At 37.7% G+C, this 26,308-nt stretch overlaps 2 protein-coding genes across 11 annotated transcripts in view; both read right to left on the minus strand.

Annotated features, from left to right (window-relative positions):
* Positions 1-9,487: 9,487 nt before the first annotated feature.
* Positions 9,488-10,324, minus strand: LOC131692767 (MD-2-related lipid-recognition protein-like). The gene is made up of 3 exons (XM_058980024.1): positions 10,135-10,324; positions 9,742-10,025; positions 9,488-9,683 (listed from the first exon to the last, which is right to left on the minus strand). Exons 1-3 carry the CDS (start codon positions 10,223-10,225, stop codon positions 9,585-9,587), a joined length of 474 nt encoding a protein of 157 aa, XP_058836007.1. The 5' UTR covers positions 10,226-10,324; the 3' UTR covers positions 9,488-9,584.
* A 112-nt stretch (positions 10,325-10,436) lies between these two features.
* The window catches only part of LOC131692760 (uncharacterized), a 123,302-nt gene continuing 107,430 nt past the window's right edge, over positions 10,437-26,308 (minus strand). For 6 of the 10 annotated variants that reach the window (XM_058980004.1, XM_058980009.1, XM_058980007.1 and 3 more), the window contains 6 exons: positions 18,882-19,174; positions 18,600-18,749; positions 12,539-13,699; positions 12,107-12,479; positions 11,390-12,051; positions 10,438-10,884 (listed from right to left, as the gene is read on the minus strand). In XM_058980004.1, coding sequence (XP_058835987.1) covers positions 10,720-10,884; positions 11,390-12,051; positions 12,107-12,479; positions 12,539-13,699; positions 18,600-18,749; positions 18,882-19,082 — 2,712 coding nt within the window. In that variant the 5' untranslated portion in view covers positions 19,083-19,174 and the 3' untranslated portion in view covers positions 10,438-10,719. Of the gene's footprint in view, positions 10,885-11,389; positions 12,052-12,106; positions 12,480-12,538; positions 13,700-18,599; positions 18,750-18,881; positions 19,175-26,308 lie in introns of all 10 variants that reach the window. The other 4 variants (XM_058980001.1, XM_058980002.1, XM_058980010.1 and 1 more) reach the window with 2 other exon arrangements.

Raw genomic sequence — 26,308 nt, forward strand, 5'->3', positions numbered from 1 at the left:
GGACACATATCGCCCGTTTAAATATATAGATAAATAGACCCATAATCAAATAGGTTTGTTCCGTTAGTTTTTGGATATACCTTTTTAAGTATCTATACCTGACGCAAATGTCATTTAATGACATTCCAAGGGGAAAATATTACATTTCAGTTAAGTATCCTCCGCCATCGAGTGCGGCATCTCACCCACAATTTTGATGCGGCATCTATTCCAATTGTAGGGGATAGATTTCCCAAAAAAAAATCGAACAATTTAAAAAAAACTGAATTTTAATGTGGTACTGAAAAAATTTCGGTTCTCCGTGATGCAACTGGATGCACATAATCATTAATAAAATATTTGTGAGTTGTTAATAAGGTTTATTTTACATTTCTAGTATTGCAATTCTTCGAAGGACAAACTAACAATATCATATTACCGTATAAAAGTGACCCTATATAGGAGATAAAGAAAGTGCGGCATCTCTCCCGAAATTACCCTACATGTTTTTCTTTACTCGCTCAGTTTTCAGCGTTTCTATTTTTCTAGGTTGCAAATGTGGATAATACTGCATCTAACTGGCTCGGATGATTGGTAATATTTCATGCACTTACTACCTTTTTCTAACATACTAAATATAGTAGCTACTTAACTGTTTTTCAGTTGAGTGTAGGAAAAGTGTGTAGGACGGCAAATAGGAGGGTTATGTTGATATTTTTTGCATGTTACTTAATTTCGACATCTTTTCATGAATTTTGAATACTAAGTAATTAGTCGTTGGAAACTATAAAATGAAGAACAAATCTAAAAAGGATATACCCGCATCATGCCAATAATCCCAAGCATCTACTATGTGCAGCAGTGTATGCAAATAGAAAAATCATGATCCACGAATACACGCTCTCGACAGGTTTTGTTTTTCGAGAATCACATTAACATAAATTTGAAATCCAGAATAGAAATTATCGATAATATTTAAACATGTCTTTTATTTTTCCAATAGATTTTCAAGAAAGCTTCTGTAATGATTATTGCCAAAAAATACCGAAAACTGACATTAAGTGTCACTGTTTCTGTATAAAAAATCCATTTCTTATATGATGATTTATAATGACCCCTTTTTACCTGAGACAAAAAAGAGGAGGGTATGTTAAAACGGTTGAAAAGTATTACGTTTTCAGGAACTGTTCGTTGGTTATTTCTAGCTTCGGTAGATAGCACCAAAGTATCCTGATATCTTCCTTACATATTGAACAATGCGCGCTAAAGGTTTTTATACAAGCAACAAACTTTTGAATTATTCAAGATAGAGTTGTTTTCAGAAATAAAAGCAACAAATTTGCGGAAGATCACTATTATCGTTTAAAACAAAATTATTGAAAATATCTCACTTGCATAGGGTCTAATCTGTTACTACACAGTATCAAAAGTAAGGGCACATTGCATCCATTAAATTCTCTATACATTTCTTTTGGAGTAGAATACTTCTAACGTTTCATTGCAGAAGCACCGTTTCGTGATTTTCGGCCAAAATTTCACACGAACGTAAATATCTGCCGTCGCACTGAATTAAAAGTGTAGATTTTAGTGCTATCTCCTTGCAAATTTGCAACAACAATTTTTTAACTATTTCTGTAGAATGTACAATTAGTGCAAATAAAGGCAATAATGAACTCCGTGAAAGCAGTTACCTGCGCCATGATTGGTCTATACTATTCGAAGAAGTGAGTGAGCGTTGTTAAGACGGCCTCTTTGTCATCATATAAAGAGATTATGTACAAAGATGTGGCGAAAAAGTAAGCTAAGTTGGTGATTTTTAAAAGTATTTATGCAAATTTTATTTGAAAGAGCGAAAGACAGTTCGTTGGTAGCACTATCGAAGATAGAAAAAAAACAAGTTGAATTTAGGAATATATTCAAGTTTCTTGGAGTTATGGCCCATCCCCCGAAGCGTGTTTTTTGGCAAAGGTTTGCGATGAACACGAACCGCTCAACTGAAATCTAAAAACTAAAAAGATTATTGAAGAAAAATGTATTGTGGTGTACTTGAACGGATCGGTTCCCAACAGTTTTTTTTTTCTTACAAAAAAACACGTTGACCATAAAATTGAGCTTCCGACTTGTCCGCGAACTACTCGCTCTAGTCCCCGAGGATGAACCTAGCCTAGTCTGATAGAGAATTCCCCGGTGAGAGAAGATCTCCCGAAACCAAGCCAACCAGCCAGGTGTCGAGGTCAGTTCAGCGATTCCGATGGAGCAGGGCGTCCGGTTCACTGGTGCACCGACGACCCGCGACTTGTGGTGTCTCGTCGCGGTCTACTCAGTCTAGTCCCCAGCGGTGAATCTAGCTTACGCCGACGGAGAGTTCCCCGCCGAATAAAGTTCCCTCGATACCGATTCTTCTTTGGTTTAAGCACCACAATTTCTTAAGCCCTTTGGCTCCCTGTCTGGTGCCATTTAGCACGACAACTCATTTGAGCCCTTTGGTTCCACGTTCGTTCCATTCCACTCCACTTCCCCGATGAACCATTCAGCTCTCGCCCTTACTTGTTCGCGAACTACTCGGTCTAGTCCCCAAACCATAGCAATGGATCTAGCCTCGTTCTCGCGAAACCGAACGGTAGCAAGTAGATACTGAGGTCCATCCAGCAATTCCGAGTGGAGCGTAGCTTCCGGTTCACTGGCGCCCTAACGACACACTGCTAGCTATTCGACGCGGTCTATTCGGTCTAATCCCCGGCGGTGGATGTAGCCTATTCAGGAGCTACCCGGTAGAGTGTCGACGTCGACTCAACTGGTCTCCGGCGGTGGACCTAGTCTACAAAGCCGGAGAGTTCCTCGGCGGTGGAATTTCGCTCGAAGGCCGATTAGTGGCTTCTCAGCGACTTTCTAGCCAATGGCGTTACTTTGTTGGTCCTTTCACCACTTCCTCTGCAGCTAAGAGAGTATACTCGTAATCACTCTGTTGACAGCGTCGCAGGTATGCTCGTCGTGGCACATCTTTTCGACGACATTTTTTTCAGTTCGTTTATTTAATAGGCACAAATACGTTAGCTTGGCGGTGCCAAATTCTTTTTTTTTACATTTTGAATATCTTAAAACTAAGAAGTTACAATGCATAAATAGATATATTTTTTAATATTGAGAGGAACATTTTTTACAACAATCTTAAATTAAAAATACGATTCGATATACAAGATCGAACAATAGTTTTTTTTTACAAAGAAAAAAAATTACAGCTATTTTTAAAACTAGGAACTAGAGGTGGGCGTAGCGTAGTTGGTAAATCGATTGCCTTGTACACAGCACATAGGGTTAGATATTCTTCTAACTCGAAGAGGTGAATGACCTTAAGGTTAAAACCTCCATAATCGAAATAAAAAAACTAGGAATGTAGATACAAGAAGCGGAACAAGTTTATTTCGACGATATTGTCAACTGCCACACCAGGCATATCCCTACGAACTTTTTCGAACCTAGGGTATTCGAAGACCACGTGTTCCGGTGTCTCTTGCATGTCTGCACACTTCGGGCAAAGGGGTGACGAAGCATGTCCAAACCGGTGCAAGTACTTCCGGAAGCATCCGTGCCCGGACAAAAACTGCGTCAAATGGAAGTTCACCTTTCCAAGCTTCCTATGCGACACATTTGGGATGAGTCGGTGGGTCCACCTTCCTTTCCTTCGAGTCCGCTCGGGCCAGTCTCCTTGCATTACGTGCATTTCTCCGCTGGTAGCATTCCTCGTCCTCAGCCAGAGTAGTGCAGATGTGGATCATCCCGACGATAACGCATACAGCCTCCGACGATATTGTTCTGTAAGCACTCACGACTCGTACGGCCATCAGCCGGAATGTCCTGTTCCGGTTGGTTTTCAGCGCAGCACCCCAGGCAGGAACCCCATATCGGAGTATCGATGATGAAACAGTAGATAGCAGACGTCTAGTGCTGCTTCTCGACGTGGTTGTTGAAGCTCTACCGGTCGTCGATTTTCACGCCCAACTGCTTCAGTGCACGCTTCGATGCAATCGCGTGCCCTCCGACGTCTACTGCCAACACCTCCGTCTTGTGATGAGTTATCAATTTGACTCCGTCATCCATCTCTCTATCGCATCTATTGTCTCTCAGCGACACCTCCATCGTACATCCCGTTCTAAATAGTTTTTTCCGAGAATGGAGCCTTGGGGAACGCCCGCTGTGACTCGCATTGACTGCTCTTCGCTCATCTCGTACAGTAGTACTCTGCTCTGAAATTAGCTTTTCAGGATCTGGCATAGAAAGTCGGGAACCCTCATTCTGTGCAGCGCTGAAGCGATGGCTTTCCAGCTAGCGCTGTTAAATGCATTCTTCACATCTATCGTGACCATAGCGCTGTTATCGATCTCCTCTTCGTTTCTGTTTAGATGCCTGCTCAGCACTCTGCGGAATCCGAACTGCATCTTGGACAGTCCGCGCTCACCTTCCGTAAATTTCCTCAACCTATTAAGTATGATCTATTCCAGGAGTTTTCCGAATGTATTCAGCAAACATATGAGCATATACGAGGCCGGATCGCCAGGTGGCTTCCCTGGCTTTGGTAGCAACACCGGCTTCTGTACCTTGCGTTGAAGTCACCGCCAATGACTACCGGCTTCCAACCGATCAGCTGCTCGGTTAACTGCTCCAGCATTAGGCTGAACTGCTCTACTGACAGCCTTCTTGGAGGAGTGTAATAGCTGCACACGAAGACGCCGTTAATTTTGGCGATCACGAAGCCCTCGTATGAGCGTTCAATCACTTCTTCAATGGGGAATCTGCCCATAACTTATATCGCAGCTGTTCCCGATCTTGATACGGCTCTGCAATCAGCGTGACAATACATCACACATTGTTTCTGTCGCAGACTGCCACAACAGTTGCTGTGCGGTGGGGTAGCGTACTTTTCTATTATTACCTGTAATCTACGATTCCGATGATGCTCACTTGTCGAATGCGCCGTGGTTTACCTCTCGATGAGCCATTTAAAAAAGACTAATAACTCTCATAAATCTAAAAAAACCGAAAAAGGTATCTCTCCCAGGTTGTGGCTTAGCTTACAATTTTAATCACCTTTATATGGGGTGAGAAATAAGATGTTGGCCTTATTGATATGTTATTTTCAATTTTATCGTATGGCAGGCTTGTTATTTGCTCACACAATGAGCCACAAAGAGCGAAATACACCGATTGAAAATAGAGCAGCACAAGAACACTGCGATGTGCAGAACGACCGCACAAAGAGACACTTGAAAACGAAAAAGAGTAAGATCTGTGCACCAAGAGCTGCACAATTTCGTTCAAAGAGTCACCTTGAAGAGCCACTCTTTTGTGCCTCCCCTCACTGGAAAGTAGGTCAGAAGGCGAATCAAACTACAATTCAGATAAAGTTTGACCGGAAGAACGTTTTAAAAATGTTTTTTGGTTGCCTTCTCTACTTACGTGCGCGTGGGACCAAGATACACACTAAAGAGCCTCTTTATTTCTACTCTTTGTGGCGTGCAGCCATGGAGTAGAATACACGTGTGGGAGCAACACGCATCGGAGTGAAGAGGTTTATTGTGAAAGAGAAGAGCGGTGGTTCGCATGAAAAGTGCAAAGAGCGTTGGTTTTTTTCTCTTTATTTGCTCTGAGGTGCATAACATCCCTGTCGTATGGTAATGAGCCTATTTTCGCTTTGTTTCTGTTATGACACTATCCATTTGAAGACTCTGGTTCATACAGCGTCTGTCGTCTTTGTTTAACGCATTGACACAAATGGTAGTGTGATAATTGGGGCATTTGATTCGAGTTTTCTTTGCGCTCAAGCAGAAGAATATCCCCAGGCTATTTATATTAGTTCTAGAGAAAGATTCTATCGATTGTATGCCACGTAATTACGACACCTTCCCTAATAGGGCCAAAATAGCTTCTTTGCCGTATTTGATTTGATCGGAAATTCATTTCTCCTGTTCACACCCACGATTACGAAACACTCTTCATTCGACCCAACAGAAAAGCTAAAAACGAAATCAAAATTCAAACTTGTTTTGGTGTTTAATCCGATACGATCATCCATCACTATTCATGGTTATTTAGCCGTGCATAAAATAGTTGTTACCTTTGAACCTATGATCCGGAATAGAAGAACGAAGTTTACAGTTGTGTTCTATTACCTTGTTTACTCTGTATCGAGTGTTGTTGTATAGAGTGTATGTTATCAGCCTCTTCGGTGTAATAAAAACACTCTGTGAAACTACATGTAAGCTAGGGTACACTATATAGCTTATATATACTGCCAATAATGACAAGATTGGTCCCCGATATGCAGAAGCTTTCATAAAGTGGGACCGATTTGCGACAACGCGTAGCGTATCATGCGCCAAAACACCACGGTTCGGGCATACCTTTTGTTTCACAATATCGCTTTCCATTTTCCGCCCTGATGTACAATCGAACTATGAAAAACGCTGTATGAGTACCTGCCGACTGCGGCACGTAAACATGTTCTCACCGGTTACTGATATGTAGATATAGAACAAACATTAGATGTATCCTATTCTCATTCTTCAAAGGTTCGTCGCCGACTCATCTCCACCAAATCTGAAAAAGGAATAAGCCTGACTTTCGACTAGATAAGAAGTTTATTTATTGCCACTTGATTAAATAAGAAGAAAATTATCTTCGCGCCCTGCGAGGTTGGCAACCAACACCCTTGGACTGAGTGAACTGGAGACAACTTATTGATACAGCAAAGGGCATGACGGCCTCAGACCAGTGGCGGATCCAGGATTGTATCTCCGTGATAAATTTTAAAATAGTTTCTATTTTAAATTAGTTCTAAATTCCAAATTATTCCAAACCAGATTCGACAATCAAAACTGATTTTAATTAAAAAAGGGTATTACATATTACGTATTGTACATTGAATATTTCAAATTCAAGTTTAATATTACATCCTAATTGGTAAATAAAATATTTTATGATGAAGGTATATCCCTTCGAAACGTTGAACTGGGTAGACAGGGGATCAAAAAACGAAAACTAAACTCCAATTTTATTCAGTTCTATTCAGAGCTGACTACATTTTTGCCATACACATTTCTGTGTAGCAAGAAATGACCAATATGACTAGAACTATATGTATTCGCAGAAAATTAAGACTTGTAATTTCAAGCATGTCCATCCATCAACAGCAGTTTTTATGTCCAGTGACACTTTCAATGACCACTTGCGTTTCCAACATTTTAAATACTTATCATGATAGTTTGAACCTTTTCGTTTACATAGTATTGGTTTGTATAGGACTCATTAATCCATATTTCCTGAACGAGAATCCCAAACGAAACAATATGCAAGCTATGAGGATGACCGGAAAGAGACTGCATTGCAATCAACTGAATGCACGCCTTTTATGCTATCGACAAAAACACAATCACCAACATAGACTAGACACTTCACACCATTTACTTCAATTCAACTGAAAACTTCGAAATATCTACCTGCCTCATTCACGAATCGCATTCTCCCTCTGTCGCTCTCTGTTTAAGGGACTTGAAAGCACATGTGACCTTGTTTCACTTTACTATTTCGAATTACATATTCTGTACAAAAATCTTTTTCTCGGGAATATGTGACCAAAAAGACAACTTTGAATTCCAAAACAATTAAATAAACAACAAACAACACAATTGAACGTTGCAGGTTCCTGATGACTAATTATGGTCCATCGATAAAGCAGCAACATCAGATAATCTTAAACAAAGCCGCCAAGAAAAGAACAAAAACGAAAAGGTGAAGACAAAAAAGAATGGAAACCTTAAAAAATCATTGCATATTAATTAGCCATTGTTCAGGTAATGGGATTTTCAAAAACAATTTACAATATGCTCATACAATGGTTCTCAAATTCGTACAATCCGGTTTATTCATTTACTTTATTCAAAAATTGTTTTTAATTTAATTCTAAATTGTCAATTTTTCAATCTTCTTATTTCATGGATTTCATCCCATTTGTTTATTTTATTCAATTTTAATATTTGACTAAATTTAAGTATATGATCATTTCACTATAATTATTTACTTCATTCAGCATTCTTTTTATTCACTTTGTTCATTTGGGTTCATTTTATCTATTTTATTCGATTCATTCTTTGGATTCACTCTGATCAGTTTTCCGTGAATTTTATTCTTATCATTCATTTAACTAATTTTATTCACTGTTTGCATTCTACGATTTCTATTCGTTTTATCTAGTTCATGCATGTTATTCAATTTCTTCATTTTAATCTGACTATTTGTTCAGTTTTATTCATTACATCCTAATTATTTGTTTGATAAAATTTATTTTTCTATTAACTTATAACTTTTTACCATCGCTAAATTTTTCATTTTATTAATCTTTTCATTTTGTTCTGGTAATTTTCTTCTTCTTTTTATTCATTTATTCAATCCTATTCGCTTTGTTTATTTTTTATTTTTTTTATTTTATTCATTTCATTCATTCCAATAATTTTATTCATTTTATCCATTTCATTCATTTGATCAATTGTATTTACTAGATTCATTAAATTCCTTTGTTTCATTTAATTCGTTTGATTAATTTTGTTCAGTTCTTTAATTTTTTTAGTTCATGATCAGTCATTCCACTTATTTATTTTGTTCAATTTGTTAGTTTAAATCAATTTAATTTGTTCCAATAATTTTATAGCTTTTTTCATTTAATGAGCTAAGCTAATTTGATTTACGTATTTTATTCTTTTAATTTAATTCATTTTATGGTGAATTGGATAACCTATTTTTCATTTTTGGCTTTATTTTTTTTGTTTCGTTCGTTTTATTATATCTTTTTGATCTATTGGTGGTGTTTTATGTTTGGGTATTGGCTTTCGCAGTCTTGTATGAATATCAAACGACTTATTTATTGATTGTCCGACGTTTTGGCTGTTCTTGGTGGAAAAAATATCCATGACAATAGTAACAGACAGATAATTTTCCTTGAAAAAGGCCACCAAAAATGGCTTTCATAAAATCACTTTTTCTTTTCAGACAGGGTAACGGTGTTAAGCAATTTTCAGAAAGGGGAACATGATTCCAAAGGGGTACACAGACCGAAAATAGTCGAAAACCACTTCTCTATATAATTTAATCAAATATTGCTAATCTCGTAGATATAGAGCCTATTGCCTACAAATTATACGGTCTAAATTATTTTGAAGCACTTGTAGCATTTATATATTTGTTTCCATAAATTACGGCAAATAAGTAAAATCGATTTTTTGTCGTATTTTTAGCTTTCTGATATAATAAAAATTGTGAAAGATTTTGACGTCTGGCGTAATCTTTCATGACACTAGTTATTCTGCGACTTGTAAGCAGATTGTAAAGCTTTATTTCGAAGTTCTGAAAAGTAAACTGACAGGTTTTTGTAAACATCAAACCGCTCCAACTCGTTCGCAGCACAGAGCTTTTCCTAATAGGCATATTTTCAATCAAAAAGTAAAAATCCCTGTTAATGTTCCATTTTGAATCACCGTGCATTATAATAACCGTTAGCTATATTAACTCACATTACATTTACAAACACAAGTAAGTGCACAACGCTTCGTAAATCACTAGTTTCGATCCCTCTTGGCCTTGATCGCAATTTGAATAATAAAGCAGCACATTTCCTGATCCTCGTTTATCAGCTCCCATTTAACGTCAAATGCGCGCTGAAATGAGCAATAAATCAGATCCTGAGTTCACCGAACTTGCGATCGAAATACTCACACTTGGATATTTTTTATGAATCGGCAAATTGTACGAGTAAGTCTGTCGCTGGGCCTCAACAATTGGACAGCTAGTGTACTTGCAGCCCTCTGAGTCCATTCCGGCAAAAGGCAAATCCATTGCAGTCTGCGTCCAGAAAGCTTTCGCGGTTGCCTTTTTGGCACTGAAGTCCGGAGTGTAGTCGTACGTAATCGTTGCGTTAGTACCCTTCAGCAAAAGGCACGGCTTGTTATGTGCAGCTTCCGGGCATGGATTTACACGGACTTCATGAATCGTGCACTTTACTGAGGAACACACAAATGGTAGACGAAACAGCTGATAACGTACTTTGATCTCTCAGGCGACCTACTTATTCTCGTCAACACGCACAAGAAGAAAATTTCGAGTACTCACCACTTTCGTTGCATTTGGCAAAGTTGACAATTTCCCCACGTGCGATTGCCACCAAGCAAATAACAACCAGGATACCCACACACCGCTTCATAGCTCACTATTTAGCCCTGGAGTTGAATGAATCCGCAAAGATTGACAATTGATGAAAGACTAACATGCCGATTGTCTAAATGCCCTCCGCAGTCTCAAAAACGATTCAAATGCGTTATCGCTCTCTGGTTGCTTTGTTGCCTTGTTTCTTTTTGACTCATACGTACATATGCTAGTTACAGAGATAGTGATTAAAAATCGTTTATTTAAATTTTAAATACTACTATATATCGTTCCATTGAGTATTGAGGGCTCCACAACTGTAGAGAATGTGTTTCGTTCAAAATAAGCTTCGTAAAAATCTGCAGTTACACATGGATAGTGAATAAAGTGTACACTAATCATTAAAAATAATCGCGGTAATACACATTTACGATCTAAGTAAGCAATGTATAGTTCACTGGATTTATTTGTTATAAGTATCTACTGTTGTCTTTGGCTCGTTTGGTCCCATGTTTCGGCGACGACATGATAGAACAAAAACTCATGCTTGACTTATACGATGCAAAGTGTTGTGTCTCGGCAGAGCGAAATTTGGGCTTCCTGCAGGATACGCAACCGAGGTCCCAGAGGTATGCCCATTTTTTGCAGTCTTTCCTCCCCTAGATACGGTAGCTCGATCATGCCGACCCTTTCGTTCTCAAAAATCGAGGCGTATTTCTGTGGAATGCATGAAAGAAGAAGAATTTATGTACAAAGGTAGACATTAAAAATATAGGTCTATCTGAATTGTTCACGAAAACGAAACCCATTTTCATGTTTTGCCATCTATTGAATGAAATGTTTTCTGCACATCACGTCAAAACTCATTTTTAAATCTTCAAAAGGACTAAAGATATCATTGGGAAAAAAATCGTGGAAAGTAACAAAGAATCTAGTGTAAAGGTATAACATAAAAAAAGAAGAGCGGCGATTTTCATGAAAGTGCGAAGAACGTTTTCATTCTTCTCTTTATTTGCTGTGAGATGCATACCATCCGTGAATGAAATTTAATGAAAAATGTGTTAATCCGCATCGCTACCTTCGTAGCAGCAATTGCGCAAATTTTTTGCGCTGAAATCAAAGCAAATTAAGGGGAATCAGCTAAATAAAAGTTTGTTTTCAAAATCGATCAGCCCTTTTGAAAAGCTTATATTAAATCGCGCATATCTTATACTTTTCCTACCTCGTAGCCTAACTTCTTTAGAAAAAGCTTCATCAACGGAGGATCCTCGCCGAAAAATTTCGTTAACTTTTTGACCCGTCTGGGATTTGTCAAGTTCATTGGCTCTTTTGCAGTAGCATTAGCCGTCGCTGCGGCACTAGCATTCAGCGGTATGTGATGCATCGACTGTGTTCTCAGCATGGCCATGTCATTTCGGATTTCCTCTAGCTCTTGAGACATAACATGTTGCGAGCGCATTTCGGACGATAAATGCGCAACGCTTCGAGCAAGGGTAACAACGTGCGATTCCAATCGCTGGAAGCGTTTGTTGATCCCTCGAATATCCCGAACTTTTCGGCGCTCATCTGTTCGCCTACGGTCTCGTATCGGCCGTCCACTAACCGAACTGGACGGAAGCGAAGATAGGCTACCGTGTCGTCGTCTTCGGTTCACCCGCTGCTGAACGTCGTAGCCGGCCATTCTGTTGCCGAGCATCTTCAGTACCTCACTGTACATCGTTTCAAGCCCTTCAAGTTGGTTACGGATCTGTTGAAGGCCACCACCGTCAGTTTCCGATTCACTAACTGACTGACCTGCTTCCCATGGTCCACCCAATAGTGACTCCAGATCGAGTGAACGAGTTGTGTTTGTCACTGAGGCTCGATCCGAGTCCAAGCCAAATACTGTAAGAGAAATAATTTATAATCGTTTATGGTCCTGTTAAATAGTCTTACTTACGATGTTTCTTGAGAAGTGTTTGCTCATGTTTCTTGCTACTAGATGACAACTTAAGATTGTGCATGTAGTTTTGAATGGTGTTGTTTGATGGATGACCTTTGGAAGGACCAATCGGTTGAGGATTCTTGCTTGCTCGATTATAGGTATCTGTTCCGTACTCTTGCTTGGATTGATTCTTGACATTTGATTTAGTGTGAGTATTATTCACACCGTTACTGGTTGCGTTATAAGAGATTCCTCCTTCTGGCGAAAGAGGCGGCAATGGTGGAGACATAGAGGAAGCACTTTCTGACATGGTGCTCTCTGGACGGATCATCATGCCCTTAATTCCTGGTTCTAGAATGTTACGCAATTCTGCATCCACTACGTCAATCTATGGAAATATTTTTTTTTATAATTGAGCATTAATTATTGATTACAACTAAAACTAACCCATTCCGACTCTGATTTGCTCCGATTCCGATCAGCTTGTTCAACCTGATTCACACTGACCGGTTGCTGCACTCCACCCTTCCTACCACTTGAATAGGCAGCACTTCCACGCCCAGAATCAACATTCGAGCTGTGATTCCCATTTCGATCGTAATCCGAACTGGAAATTGAATCAATCTGCTTCTGAACCACATGCGAGGAGTCGGAAGCAATCTGAACTATAGTATTGTTGTTCACGCTATGATTATCACTTCCGTGTTGCGTTGAGTTCCCTATCTTCTGGATGGGTGGCTTTTGTCCCATCTTTGAACTAGAAATTTCATTTAATTTTTGATGTTTATCCACATGTTCGTGGCCGTTGTAACTCGATTCGCCAATGTTGATTGTCGTGTGAGCACCATGCGAATGAGAGAGATGACCATCCGAGTACTCCGCAAGAAGTTTGTGTCTACCTTCAGGAGTGTGCTGATAGCTAGTCGTTGTCATTTGTGGTGTCTGGTGTCCAGATCCTTGCGGATGATTATGACGATAATTATGAACGTAATTTTGCTGGGTCTGTCGATTGTGTTGCTGTATGGGATTGGTTATATTCATCCTAGGAGGGTCTTGTTGCCGGAATCCACCGTCGTCGCTGTCAGTGCCATCCATCGGGTTCGGGGAGAAGTTTGGATAGTTCTGTCCACCGGATACTGTGTTTAATTGTGGCTGCGACATAGCCTTCAAGCTACGAAATCCACTCAACATGTCACCGTTGTAACCATCAGCAGGATCCGCAAATTTCTTGTGATAGTACAATGGCGAATCGCCCCTCGCGTTAGTACTCCAAAGGTTAATGTTGGATTGGGCGTGGTTCAGATTGTTTCCTGGGTTATTTCCTGTTATGAGGAACGACGATCCGAGACTATCGTGCTGTTGCTGAAGAATCGAGGAAACGTTGTTTAATTCGTCACCTGTACCCTCCGAGCTGTCCTTTTTGAACTTCGACGAAATGAGGTCCTTAAGTTTGTGGTAATTTTTTGATACGGATTTTTTCACCGTTTCCTTATCCTTGGCGCTGCTGTCTCGTTCGGCTAGTGCAGTTACGTCCTCTGGTAGACGGACTGCATTTCGAGGAATAGTTCCGGTGATGGAAGAATGGATCACTTCGATTTGTGCTTGGTTCTGAAAGAAAAATGTTTAATATCTATATTTTCTGAATGAAACAATTTGGCTGAAAATTCGCTCTAGTGCCTAATAATCAAATAATACATTTATGCTTATAATTATACCATTTATCATTATGGAACGACACACGATAATCATTACTTGGTAATTATCAATTGTCACAGTTTTATTATTATTAAGTATTATAATTCATTACTTGATTTTTTTCCTACTTATCTTTTCAACGCAATAAAACTAATATCAGTCGGTTTAAAAACCATAGCTGAGTTATACTTCATTCTGTATATAACATGTATTAATTTATTGTAAATATTGGAAAATTATTCAACATATTCGGGTACCTGAAAGTATTCTATAATCTTTGAAGAATCGAAGTGTAAGAATCAGATTATTTGTAGTTTCATCTGTATCTCTTACCACGTAAAACGGAAAGAGTAAACCTTGTAGTATGTGTGTTGGTAGCGATATCATGTAATAATTACTGTGGACAACCGGCTGACGAGAATGTTGTCAAAGTATTTCCTCTGTTAAATTTATTAAAAACCCGGTGCAACTTAAACTCCGGCCCTTACAGTTTAAATATCTCAGTGGATCAGTGGATCTCATGATAAATTCAAAAATGAATGCCTATTACATAGCGCATATTTACCAAAATGAAAAATTTATATTACCAAATTAAAACAGCCAGACGGAAAATTTATTTTTGTTTCAGATAAAGGTGAACAATGCAGAATGATAGGATCGATATCCTCTTATGATTCTATACATTCTGATAAATTAGAATAAAATTTATTAACACGATGAAAATAACTTCTACAAGATTTTTTTTTGGACTGGTGGTATCCAACGGGGAAAAACGATCGGAAATAGTGAAGTTAAGCAATCATGTGAAAAAAATTCCCCCCAGAGGCGAGATTCGAACTCGCAACCTTTGAGACTCCGGCCCAATGCACTAACCCTTATGCTATCCCTGGGTATGGTGACATCCCAGAAAGAACATATGATTATCCCACTGGCGACGGTTATCGTATCCTGCCTGCAAAGCGAGAATCACACACAACGGCAACTAATCACCCCAACACCTTTGATCTATTTAATTTCCCCGCTAGATACCAAGGCCCGGGTATTTATTATCGTCTGATGTCTAATTTTTAGTTCATTCCCACTAACTAACATTTCGTATCCCAAATCTACACACCTCTAAGACCTCTTCTTTGTATAGCTGTTCGACTAAATTTAATGAATATTTTCCAACAGTTAATCAAATGGACGACTTGGATGACGTCATGGATACGACAAACTCATTCACAGTAGCATCCTACAAAGAAGGTTGTCCACTTCGTACTATTAAATCTACTAGGGAAACAAACCCCTTGGTGGAGGACTGAGCTTGAAAGAATGAAGAAGGACATGAGAATAGCTTGGAACCGGCGTCAGCATGATGACTCCAGGGCTTTCGGGTCAGCTCGTAGTGCATATAAGAAATATCTTAGATCTACAAAGCAGACTGGCTGGAAAAACGTGCGCACTAATCTCTGTAGTCTGAATAAGTGGCAGGTTAAATAAAATTCTCTCAAAATCGAAAGATTTTCAGATGAACTCCTTAAAAACCAGAGATGGTGTTTACGTGATGGACGAAAAACATGTTCTTAAGCGTCTCTTTGATGCACACTTTTCAGGTTGTATCGTTTCGGAGGTGAACAATGTTCACAGATCTCATTTTGGTGATTCGGATTTCGGACGAAACCACATATCATCTGATATGCAACTGCCCAGAGACATACTAAAGTTCCATATCCAATGTTGTAGAAAGGTTTAGGTTTACTTGCAGGCTATTTGAACTACTTGTGAGTTTAACTTACCGACTGTTTCTTTTTGAGCTGTTATTTTTCCCACCCTTCTCGTTCTACTTCCTCTCTCCTGCTTTTTCTTCACGAAAAAAAAAATTGTTCCCAAAAACGTGAATAAAGTGCCATGAATCCAGAAACAATTATGTTTTTACGTAACGAAAACAGGACCATGAACAAAAACCATATGTCTAATAATTATGTTCCATTTTCAGTCAGTAACGCCTAAATAACGCTTTTAGTTGTGAAAATATTTGTTTTTGTTTTGTGAACTTCAGTCACGGTTTCCGTCATACCATTAGTAAATCGATTTTCTGTACGTGAACTAGTTCACAACTTTATGAACGTTGTTCATAAAACCAAAGGTAAAATTGTGATTTTATTCATAGCTTCTGGAAAACAAATTTACGCGTGAACTAGATCACGAAACCCGGAATGTTATTCATGAATTCTTTCAATCATCGTGCACTAGTTCATGATTCTAAATATAATAGTCACGATTCAATATCCGTGCTCGTGAAATAGTTCACAATATCACACAATGTTACTCATGTATACGTGAACTGATTCCAGATTTTTGGCGAATTAGTCACAACTCACCCTTCATGATCGTGAATTAGTTCACAAAACCATGAAATAATTTTTATATATACGTGAACTAGTTCATGATTCCTAGTATAATATTCACGACTTTCCATACGAGCTCGTGCAATAATTCACAAAATAAAAAAATATTATTCATGTATATGTGAACTGATTTATGGTCTCTAGCGACTGACAATTCGTCCTCTTGAAATCACAAAATCATGAAACCTTATTCATAGAAACGTGAACTGAGTCATGATTCCTAATATAATAGTCACACCTGGCCATGTGTGACCGTGAACTAGTTCACAAAACCAAAAAAATATTGTTCGGAGGATTGTTCGGACATTGGGAAACTCCTTGTAGCAGTCCCACGCTCAGTGCAGCAGCTCAAAGCTGTAATATGTATTTGCAAGAAATGTGGTATATAATAAAGTAGATTACTTACATCAAGTCTTCCCTTCTATTCTGACTATCCGAAACAATCAATTTTAATTCAGTCGATGTACGCAGGTAAGTATAGGTTATTCAATTTTCTCCTAAAGGTAAGTATTTTCAGGTTAAAGTTACATTTACGTATTTTTAAGCATGGAATAAGGTAAGTAATTCGCAAATTCAAAGGGTTACTACCTTCAATTAAATTCAATAGTATCGTAATTATTCCTTTTTACAGGTTTCCTACACTCGCTAGTAGGTAGTAATCTTTTAATATAATCATGGAAATTAACTGAACTGTCCACTTTAGGTTCCACGTGATAATGTCAGCTTTCAGGTTATCCCGCAATGACGTTCGCATAATTTTCACTGACATTTCTCCACTCCGCTGAACAAGAGGTCGCCCATCAGAGTAGTCCGTGTCGCAGTGATGCCAGAACAAATATCGTTCATGTGTTCGTGAACTAGTTCATGATTCCTAATATAATTTTCACGACTGACTATTCGAGCTCTTGAAATAGTTAACAAAATCATATAATTTTATTCATGGATTCGTGAACTGGGTCATCACTAGTAGTACATGATTCACGATCTATATTGAGCGCTTATGATATTTAGAAGACATGCGTTATCATTTTCTATTTCATACAACTCTGCACATAGTCTTGAAATTTTCACGTGAACTATTTCACAAAATTTGGGTATTGTGATATGTCATATATTCATGTGCAGCCTATAGCGTAATAGGTGCGAGCAGCAGATATAAGAAAACTATTCGGACCTCGTACATCAGTATTCATTTGATAAGGTTCAATGTGATGTCTGGCCAGCAAACAAATACTGCGCTGAGTATCAACAACATATTATAGAGCCACGAATGTTGTTCGTGATGTAGTTCACATAACAAGATACCGCGAACCATTTACGGTTTTATGAACCAAATCATATTGTCATGTTACTCCGAGTAAAAAAATCGGACAGTGATTAAAACATGCACAGTAGTCACATTACTGCACGTGTCAAATTTGAACGTGAGCTCAAGAATAAAATGTCATGTTAACGTGCATATAAATTACGGAAAACTTGACTAAGGTTCTGAAACCATGAACATAAATTACATTACAAGTGATTAAGATATCAAAAATCGTGACTTTGATCCTGTGATTATGAACAAAAATCACTCTACTTGTGACTAAAATATTACGATAACGTGAATAGAAGTTACGTAAATCGTGACAGAGATCCTGAAATCAGGAACATAAGTGACACTACTTTTCCAGAAAAATTCAACTCGAAACTCGTGAATAAAATATCACGAAAACGTGAATATGAATTACGAATATTGTGACTAAAACCTTGATATCATGCTACTCTGCCAGAAAAATCCGATATTAAACTTATGAAAAAAACATATTAACGTGATGAGAAATTACGAAAATCACGACTAACGTATCCCGAAAGTGTAAACAAGAATCATAACAAAAACTAAACATGTTCGGGGAACAATCACAGTAACCCAACCGAAAATTGCACTGTAACGCCATGTACATTTTTGCGCGAACTAGTTTTTTTAAAAACACACATAGCTTCATGAGTACGAGGATTATTATCCACAATTTCAGGAAGTTGGTCACGATTTTCGTAAATCGCTCAGTTCACGAAATCGTGATTTTTAGTTCATGAATTTATGAACGGATTTTTTTCGTGTTTGTTTCCGCTCAGGAAATGATGAAAAGACGCAGCTAGGCATAAATCCCCGACTTCATACGGGGAACGTACCATTTGAGCCAATATATTCTGATTCCTGATACACTTTTTCAGGCCTGTTGTGGGCGGTGAGGAATTACACCTTTTTTCAATGAAGAGTTTTGGCGACCAAATGCAACGAGATGGGGTAAAAGTTCATTGTGAAAACATAAATTATTTGCACACGATCTTTTGACTGTGCCTGTATTGTTTTATCATTCCCATCTACATATTACAGAAGCGTTGATAGTCATAATCAATTTTCAAAAAAAAAAAATGCTTACCCACGCCTGCGTCTGCTTGGTTGGCAAATCTGGCCCGACGGCGGAAACTGACGACCGGTTCAACAATGGGATGTTTGAGTTTCGGTTATCTTGCATCAGCGGAATCTTGGAAGCGTTTTTGTTGGATGACAGTACTAGTTCTCGTTCAATCTACAGGAAACCCCAACGAGAAAATAAATAAACGAACAAACATGTGAATAAAAATTACTCGAGCATATAGTAGCGAGTTTCATTTGACGAGAGCATATAATACGAGACAGTGTAGCGCAAAACCGCACTTACCGGAAACTTGCTGGAATGAGTTCGCAGGGGCGGACTCAGCAGGTGCTGGGATGAGTCGGTTCCTGCTCCCGCAGCTGCTGACGACGATGATGATAACGATGGTATCGTGCCTGTAGCTGCTGTGCCGGGGATGGGATGGTCATTTTGTACACCATACGACGTCCCAAGGGGCTGCGGAGGCATTCTATACGGAGGATTCATACAGTTGGCAAACTTTGCGAGTGGCTGCGGGAACGAAAAAGACGAATCGGTGGTAACCACGGTTTCATTTTCCACCACCACTGCTGCTGCTGCTGATGTTGTTAGTCCGGTGAGTTTCGACCCGGGCGGAGCAGGAGTGTAGAGAGAACAATTCATATCAAATTAGGTTACGAAGTGTATTAGTGCTTGTTGGTCATTAATAAAAATGAGAATCATTCGGTTTTTTTTGTGCGGGCTGATTTCAAATTTAAACTTTTGAAGAAAAAACGATTCTTGCCTAAAATCGATTATAAAAATGTATGTTTTCTGATTTATATTTGGTGAAAAGTACAATAAATGAGATCCAATCATTTCAATTCGGCCAAAATTTGGTTCCATTATCCTAATCTTACATCACACCAAGATGTACTAGAACTCTACTAGCAAAAAAATCATTTTGCTGTAATTATCTCACAACCCTTCAAAGAAAGCAGAAGAAATTTCAGTTGCCAAAACGCTTTTTGATTTTCAAAAGGCCACCGCAATGCTTATGTTATACAATATTTAAATCAGATGATTTGCAAAACGTTTAAAGTAATCAGGCTGTGTCTTTTTTCTAGACCGAAGTATCAATGTAATATAATTTGTCTTTGGTTCCATTATTGCAAAATTGTTGCACTTATTACGTTTGTAACTTTAGACCTTCTACCGAATGCTAGTTGGAATTCTCGAAGGAGGTCATTTTCTTGCAGCGGCCGACAAAGCTGGGAATGTTTTTACGATTTTCTACTTTCTACGATCATTATTTATAAAACAAAGTTTACATTTAAATCAGGCTTTTTATAGTTGATGCTAGGAATCAATTTGTCCCACGAACACAAACATAGTTTAATGCTTTAATTATCGAATGTTACAAAAGTTTTGAGATTAATTTGAATTTCGCACTAAGGATGCTTGGAAGTAGCAGGCGCTACAAAGAAACGTGATAGGAAATGCAACAACTATTTAGTGTTAAAAATACTTTGGTCCACTATTTCTAATAATAATGTCATACATAACTGAGTAACATATGAACTTTTTAGAAAAATTATAAACAGGCTAAAATATTGTACTTTTTCATTTTTTAATTGGTGGCATACAATTAGATTCGCTAGTTGTAATATAACATAATTTGGCATATAATTTGATTCGCTAGTTGGAATGACTGACAGATGTTGTAAACTGACCAAAGGTGGTTTTACTAGTGTAATTGAATCTGTTCACATCTCTATCTTCTGTTAGTTTGATTTTCAACGTAAATTTGATATGAAATTTTGACATTCAAACGCGTTGTAGTCGGACAGTGACATTTTTCACATAAACAAAAATTTATTTTAAAACATTAAATAACACAGAAACCTATTTTTTAAATATGTTATCATTTGGCAATAACTAGCTTAAGAGAGAAGAAAATATAATTGTATAATGGAGAAAATATCAGTAAATCGTTTTTCTAGTTTTCTAATGAATTTCATACAAATTGACAGACGAAACTGTATTTTATTATAAGGGAGAGACCGGGGCTATTAAGACAGTGGGGATAATTCAGACCCCATCCTTTTCTCAGAAAATCGTAAGACTCTCTGTCTGTCGTACATATTCGTGGAAGCATTATTCTGAAACATCAATGTTGACAGATGAGTCTCATTCTGCAGTTTTAGTTAAGAAAAGAGAAACAACGTGTTTCATTTTTTCGCACATTCTCAAAACAAAAATCATTACAATAGTAAAACCGTGATTAAAGTAAAGATTAAAAGCGAAAAATATCAGGTAAGTATTTTGGAAAGCACGAGGCTCCTATTTTATGGAATGATTTTTGTTTGGGTGAAAACACTGACATTTTCAAGACTGAGCGTCTTGGAAATGACTTTTGTGCGAACTGAGCGTACGGAGCTATTCGGACTCCCTATTCCATCAACCACCGTTCAGTGGCTTGAGGCTGCGCACATGTTTGCACACACCACACCATTGAAAATACATGATGCGTCAATCAACAGCTGCGACTACCCAGATTAATTTGTTTGAACCTAATTTTTTGTTTCTTAAGGAGTTTCTCCAATGAAGATTTCATAGGTAAACATAATTCCATAATAAAAAAATTGACGGTCTGAACTGCCCCGTTGCGAAGTTCGAATTAACTCTACATTGTAAAGGGTGAGAAAAAGTAGAGATTTGCAAATTGCCGACTAGCGCTACCCCATGGCAAATAATTTTTGGCTCAAAAATGTAGCTGAGGTTTCAAACTGACCGATAAATTCTATCCACCTAAACGGGCGATTTGCTTAGGTAGGTCCGAATAACCCTGGGTTCCTCTAATACAATTCTAAGTGTTATTTCAAATGCAAAAATTTTCAAAATGCATTTATCTAAAATCTTTAAAAATGCGATAGCTTTCGAGATATTTGAAATTTTGTTACGTTGAGTTTTTGAGGGAATTAGGGGGGTTTTATACTAATAAAATGGCGGAATCGCTGTTTTTTAAGAATAATTTCGCCATTTTATGAGTAAAAAGCCCCCCTAATTGAAAAATTATCCCAAAAACTCATCGTAGGGGTTTTTTACGTAGAATGTGTATGCAAAATTTCAAATAAATCGGTCAAGCAATTTTTGAATGGCAGATAACACCGCAAATCGTGTTTTTCCAGAGACGTTCCACAAAAAGCTTCGTCATCGAGTCGCTAGTTGATATTTTTGCATGAAAAAAATATAGAATGTTATTGAAATGATGTAGTATAATGTACAAAAGTTTCGATCGATTCGCTTCACCCATCTTTCTAACAAAATTTGACAAAAAACTGTTTTTTTTACGCTGGAACCCTTACCCTTACACCATTTGACTCAATACGTTGAACGAAGATGGCAGACGCTGCTCTAACCAACGGCTTCAAATGATAGAAACTTGGCGAAAATAAAAATGTTCATTACCCTATGAGGATCAACTATACAGTTGAATCGTATTTTCATTGTATTCGTGTATCTTTCAAATAGTTCCCAATATCGCTTTGATGTCAAAATGAAAGCTGCAGGAAATGTTATGAGCATTTTGGAAAAGCTATTGTTCTAGATGGAGAAACGCGAATAACTTATGAAAAGGTCGTAATTTGAAATACCTATACCATCTTTGAAAGTTTTTGTTTTGAGCATGTTGATTAGAAATGACAATTTGAATCATATCCAATAAGAAAGTAGTTTTTTATGTACTAATAGTAGTGATTATAAAAAAAAATATCTTAAAAGTTGCTGCCAGAATTTTTTTTGATAGCTTCTTCATGATTGTTGATAGTTCCAGATGGAGAACCACGAATAACTTTTGAAAAGGTGTAATTTTTCGTATATTGTTTTATTTATTTGTTTATTTATTTGTGGAGGAAAAGCCCGCTGGAGTGAAGCTCATTTTCGCCTCTTCTCCAGTAGGCATAAAACATTCTCATCTTTTCATTCTCAACAGGCAATATGCTAACCCTAATGACAAAAAAGCTAATTACTATACAATACACAGAATATATATAATATACAATGATAGAACATACAAGTAAGTTCAGTACCTATTAACTATGTCTAACACAAACTTGAAAAGAGAAACTTGCTTAAGTACTACTTACAATATAATACAAAAATTTTATAAACGAAAGCAACTAAACAGTGGAATTTACATCTGTCTTCATATGCGGGCGAATTTATTGGATCATTCCAGGGAAGATGGTGGAAGGCAAATCGTAAGAACTTGCGTTGAACGGTCTCGATTCGGCTGATGCTGTTTTGATTGAATGGTGCCCAGACCACTGATGCATATTCTAATATCGAGCGTACTAGAGAGCAATAGAGAGATTTTAAACAGTGCACATTTCTGAAATTTTTGGCTGTACGAAAGATAAATCCAAGTGTTCTGGAAGCTTTTGATGATATGTATGAAACATGGTCTCTAAATGTTAGCTTTAAGTCAAGAATTACGCCTAGATTCTTAACAGAAGTATCTCTCCGAAGATTATTGCCATAAAGTTCATAATTGAAAATAGTTGATGAATGCTTACGAGTAAAGGATAGTACGGAGCACTTAGATGCATTCAAGACCATCTGATTGTTGCTGCACCAATTAGCGAAGATTTCTAGATCGCATTGAAGAAGTCTTGCACCATCAAGACATTTTACGATGGTGAATAGCTTGAAGTCATCGACATAGGAAAGCTTGACACATTTTAGTGAAGGGTGGACATCGTTCATGTATAACAGGAAGATTATGAGTCCCAGGTGGCTGCCCTGTGGAACTCCGGAGGTAGCAGCAAATGGTAGCGAAACAGTATCTCCAATTTTAACGCTCATTTGACGGCCAAATAGGTAAGACCGTAACCAATTAAGGAAATGTCCATTAAAACTCAGCTGTTCGAGTTTGGCAACAGCTATACGGTGGTTGATCTTGTCGAAAGCTGCAGTAAGGTCTGTATAAATCGCGTCAACTTGATGTCTTTGTTGGAGTGCATGAGTTATGTAGGATGTGTACGGAACTAAGTTTGTACTGGTAGATCGCTTAAGAATAAATCCATGTTGTTCTTCAGCTATTATGTTGCGGCAGTTGTGAGTGACAAGCTTCAGGACGATTGACTCGAATAGTTTGGATGTAGCGCACAAGGCTGCAATTCCACGATAATTGCGCACGTCGCGTTTACATCCTTTTTTTGTTTTCGTTGAATGCATTTTGATTTGAGATAACATGTAGAATCATATTATAAAAAAATCATAGTTTTGTCTGCCAATTTGTATTAAATTTAAAAACATGTTTAAAGTTTTCGTTAGAAACATTCAGGGGCGGATCCAGAAAAAAATTTTGGAGGGGGTCTGAAATTTTGATTTTGAAATGTTCAGTGTATAATACGTAATATCTAATAACCTCCAATAAGTTTTGGTGGTTAAATCAGATTTAGAATGATTTTGAGCTTAGAACGAATTTAAAATAGAAATTATTTTAAGATTTCTTAACAAATTAAAAAATTTCGGAGGGGGTCCGGACCCCCAGGACCCTCCCTCTGGATCCGCCACTGGAAACTTTTGTACTGATTGTTTCTCCCTTTAAAAAAAAAAGAATTCCGTTCTTTTTCGATTTTGTAGATGACAGATAAAAAATGAAAAAAAAAAACAATTTGCAATTTTTCGTTTTTGTGAAAAATTTAACTTTTTTCAGTGTATATTTTTTCGTATAGAAGTTTTCATTCCCTGTAACTCAGATAGTTTTGCTGTATGAAATACGGTAAACCAACAATTGTTTTTAGAAAATACTGCATGAAAAAACTTCTACGTCCTTTTAAAAAATGGCTCTTATGTTCAAATGTTCTAATTGCCAAAATCATAAAGACTTATAAACCGAACACAGCTGCAAAGTTTTGTTCGAATAGACGATGATCGTATTTTATGGTCGAACATTTTCTGATGGAATCCCTCAGTTCTCAATAGCATATAAAATTTGAAAATTTCTCAGCATTTCATACGTTAAAATCATGTTTAAGACAATCGAAGCTTTTCATTGTCCACAGACGGCTTATAACAACTTAACTTTGTGCAGCTTCAATCCAAAGGTTCCTATTGTTCATTTTTCAATAATCGTGTCCAATTTCATTTACATCATTCCAAAATGATCCACTTAACTCATTAACTCAATTGTTTACCGCTAGCTCGTCTTGGTGATTATTTTAATTTTCAACTTGTTCACCGTATGACAGCGATAATCTTTCTTCGGTCAGCCTCAGCCGGCTTCGTCAGCTCACTACGATTAATTTTCACAATTTTATCCAGGGTTGATGCACCAATTAGGTTTTACACCAACCGACATAACCCCACAAAATGAGCCGGATGAACTTCGTTTGACAATTCTCGGTGGTTTGTTTACATGGTAGTTACGTAAGTTCGAATGTAACAGATGAGCACCCGTTGCACTCGCACTCACGTAACTGACAAAGTAAACAAACCACCGAGAATTGTCAAACATGAACTTCATTCATCATAAGTTCATTCGTGTCGTCATCTTGTAGAACTCAATGATCGACTGTTTACGATTTTTTATTGAACAGTTTATGATATAATCCATTTATGATGTAAACATGGTAATCAGAAGCTTTCGCTTTATAGGAAAAAAATCGAAATTGCTTTTAATTTAGTTAATGTGTATTTAAAATTGTGGTGCGTAAATTGAGAAGAATCTTCCAAACGAAAAAAAATCATTCCAGTTGACATTAGAAATTAAGCAAATAACACACTACTACAACTGTTGGAGCACCCACCTTAGTGATGAGTATAACCATTTGTTATCCATCAATCATCTGTGGAATAGCAAAAGCAAAATTTTGGCTAAACGCATTTCTCGAATGAGAAAGAGACTACAGCCAGCACGTGCGATATTGCGTTTAACATGTAGACACGGGAGGGCTTTGGGAGGACTAATTTCGGCACAGCTTCCTACATCAAACCGGGTAATGTTGTTACGGAAGTTTGTTTTGATACGTGTGTGTTACACAACATATGAGAAGAGAGTTTCTTCAAAATGCATGCGCCCGAATCAGCCGGAGTTAAATCAACCGCAGAAAGCAACCGATCGTTGCTGATGAATGCCAAAAATGTAGCTCAATAGAGAGCACCGAAGCATACTATGATGGGATGCCGGCGGCGGGTCATGATGATTCGTGATGATGGTGATGATGGATGAGAAGTGCCAATATCGCACGTCGTGTGATCCCATGTTCATATTTTTTTCCTTTTCATATGTTTCTATTGCTGTGTTCAACCAGTGATCCATTCAAAATATGACTTGCCTTGCGGCGGAATGCACTCGGTTGCATATTTAATTTGTACTGAAAGGCGGATGTTGACCTTTTTACTCTTTGAGCGTGAATAAAAGAGGATAGATTTTTTCAGCTTAACCCGTTCAGAGAGCAAGTGCTATGAACGAAGTGAGTAGATTTATTGCGTAACACATGAGTTCATGCGACATAATAAAATTAAGATACTGAATACGTAACTTCAATTACAGATTTGGATTTGTAGTGAAGATTACTAAGTGACCTTCGAGAAGGCTTCGAGTGGCCAGCGCAAAACTTCTAATATCTCCTTCAACATAATTCACTCGAACACATATTCATAGTGAAGGAAATAAACCAATATATACATTATATGAAGGAAACTGAATCAGCTTCCATTTTTTGACGCGATTTATCTAAATTAAC

The sequence above is a fragment of the Topomyia yanbarensis genome, chromosome 3 (assembly GCF_030247195.1).
Source record: "Topomyia yanbarensis strain Yona2022 chromosome 3, ASM3024719v1, whole genome shotgun sequence".
Classification (NCBI taxonomy): Eukaryota; Metazoa; Arthropoda; class Insecta; order Diptera; family Culicidae; genus Topomyia; species Topomyia yanbarensis.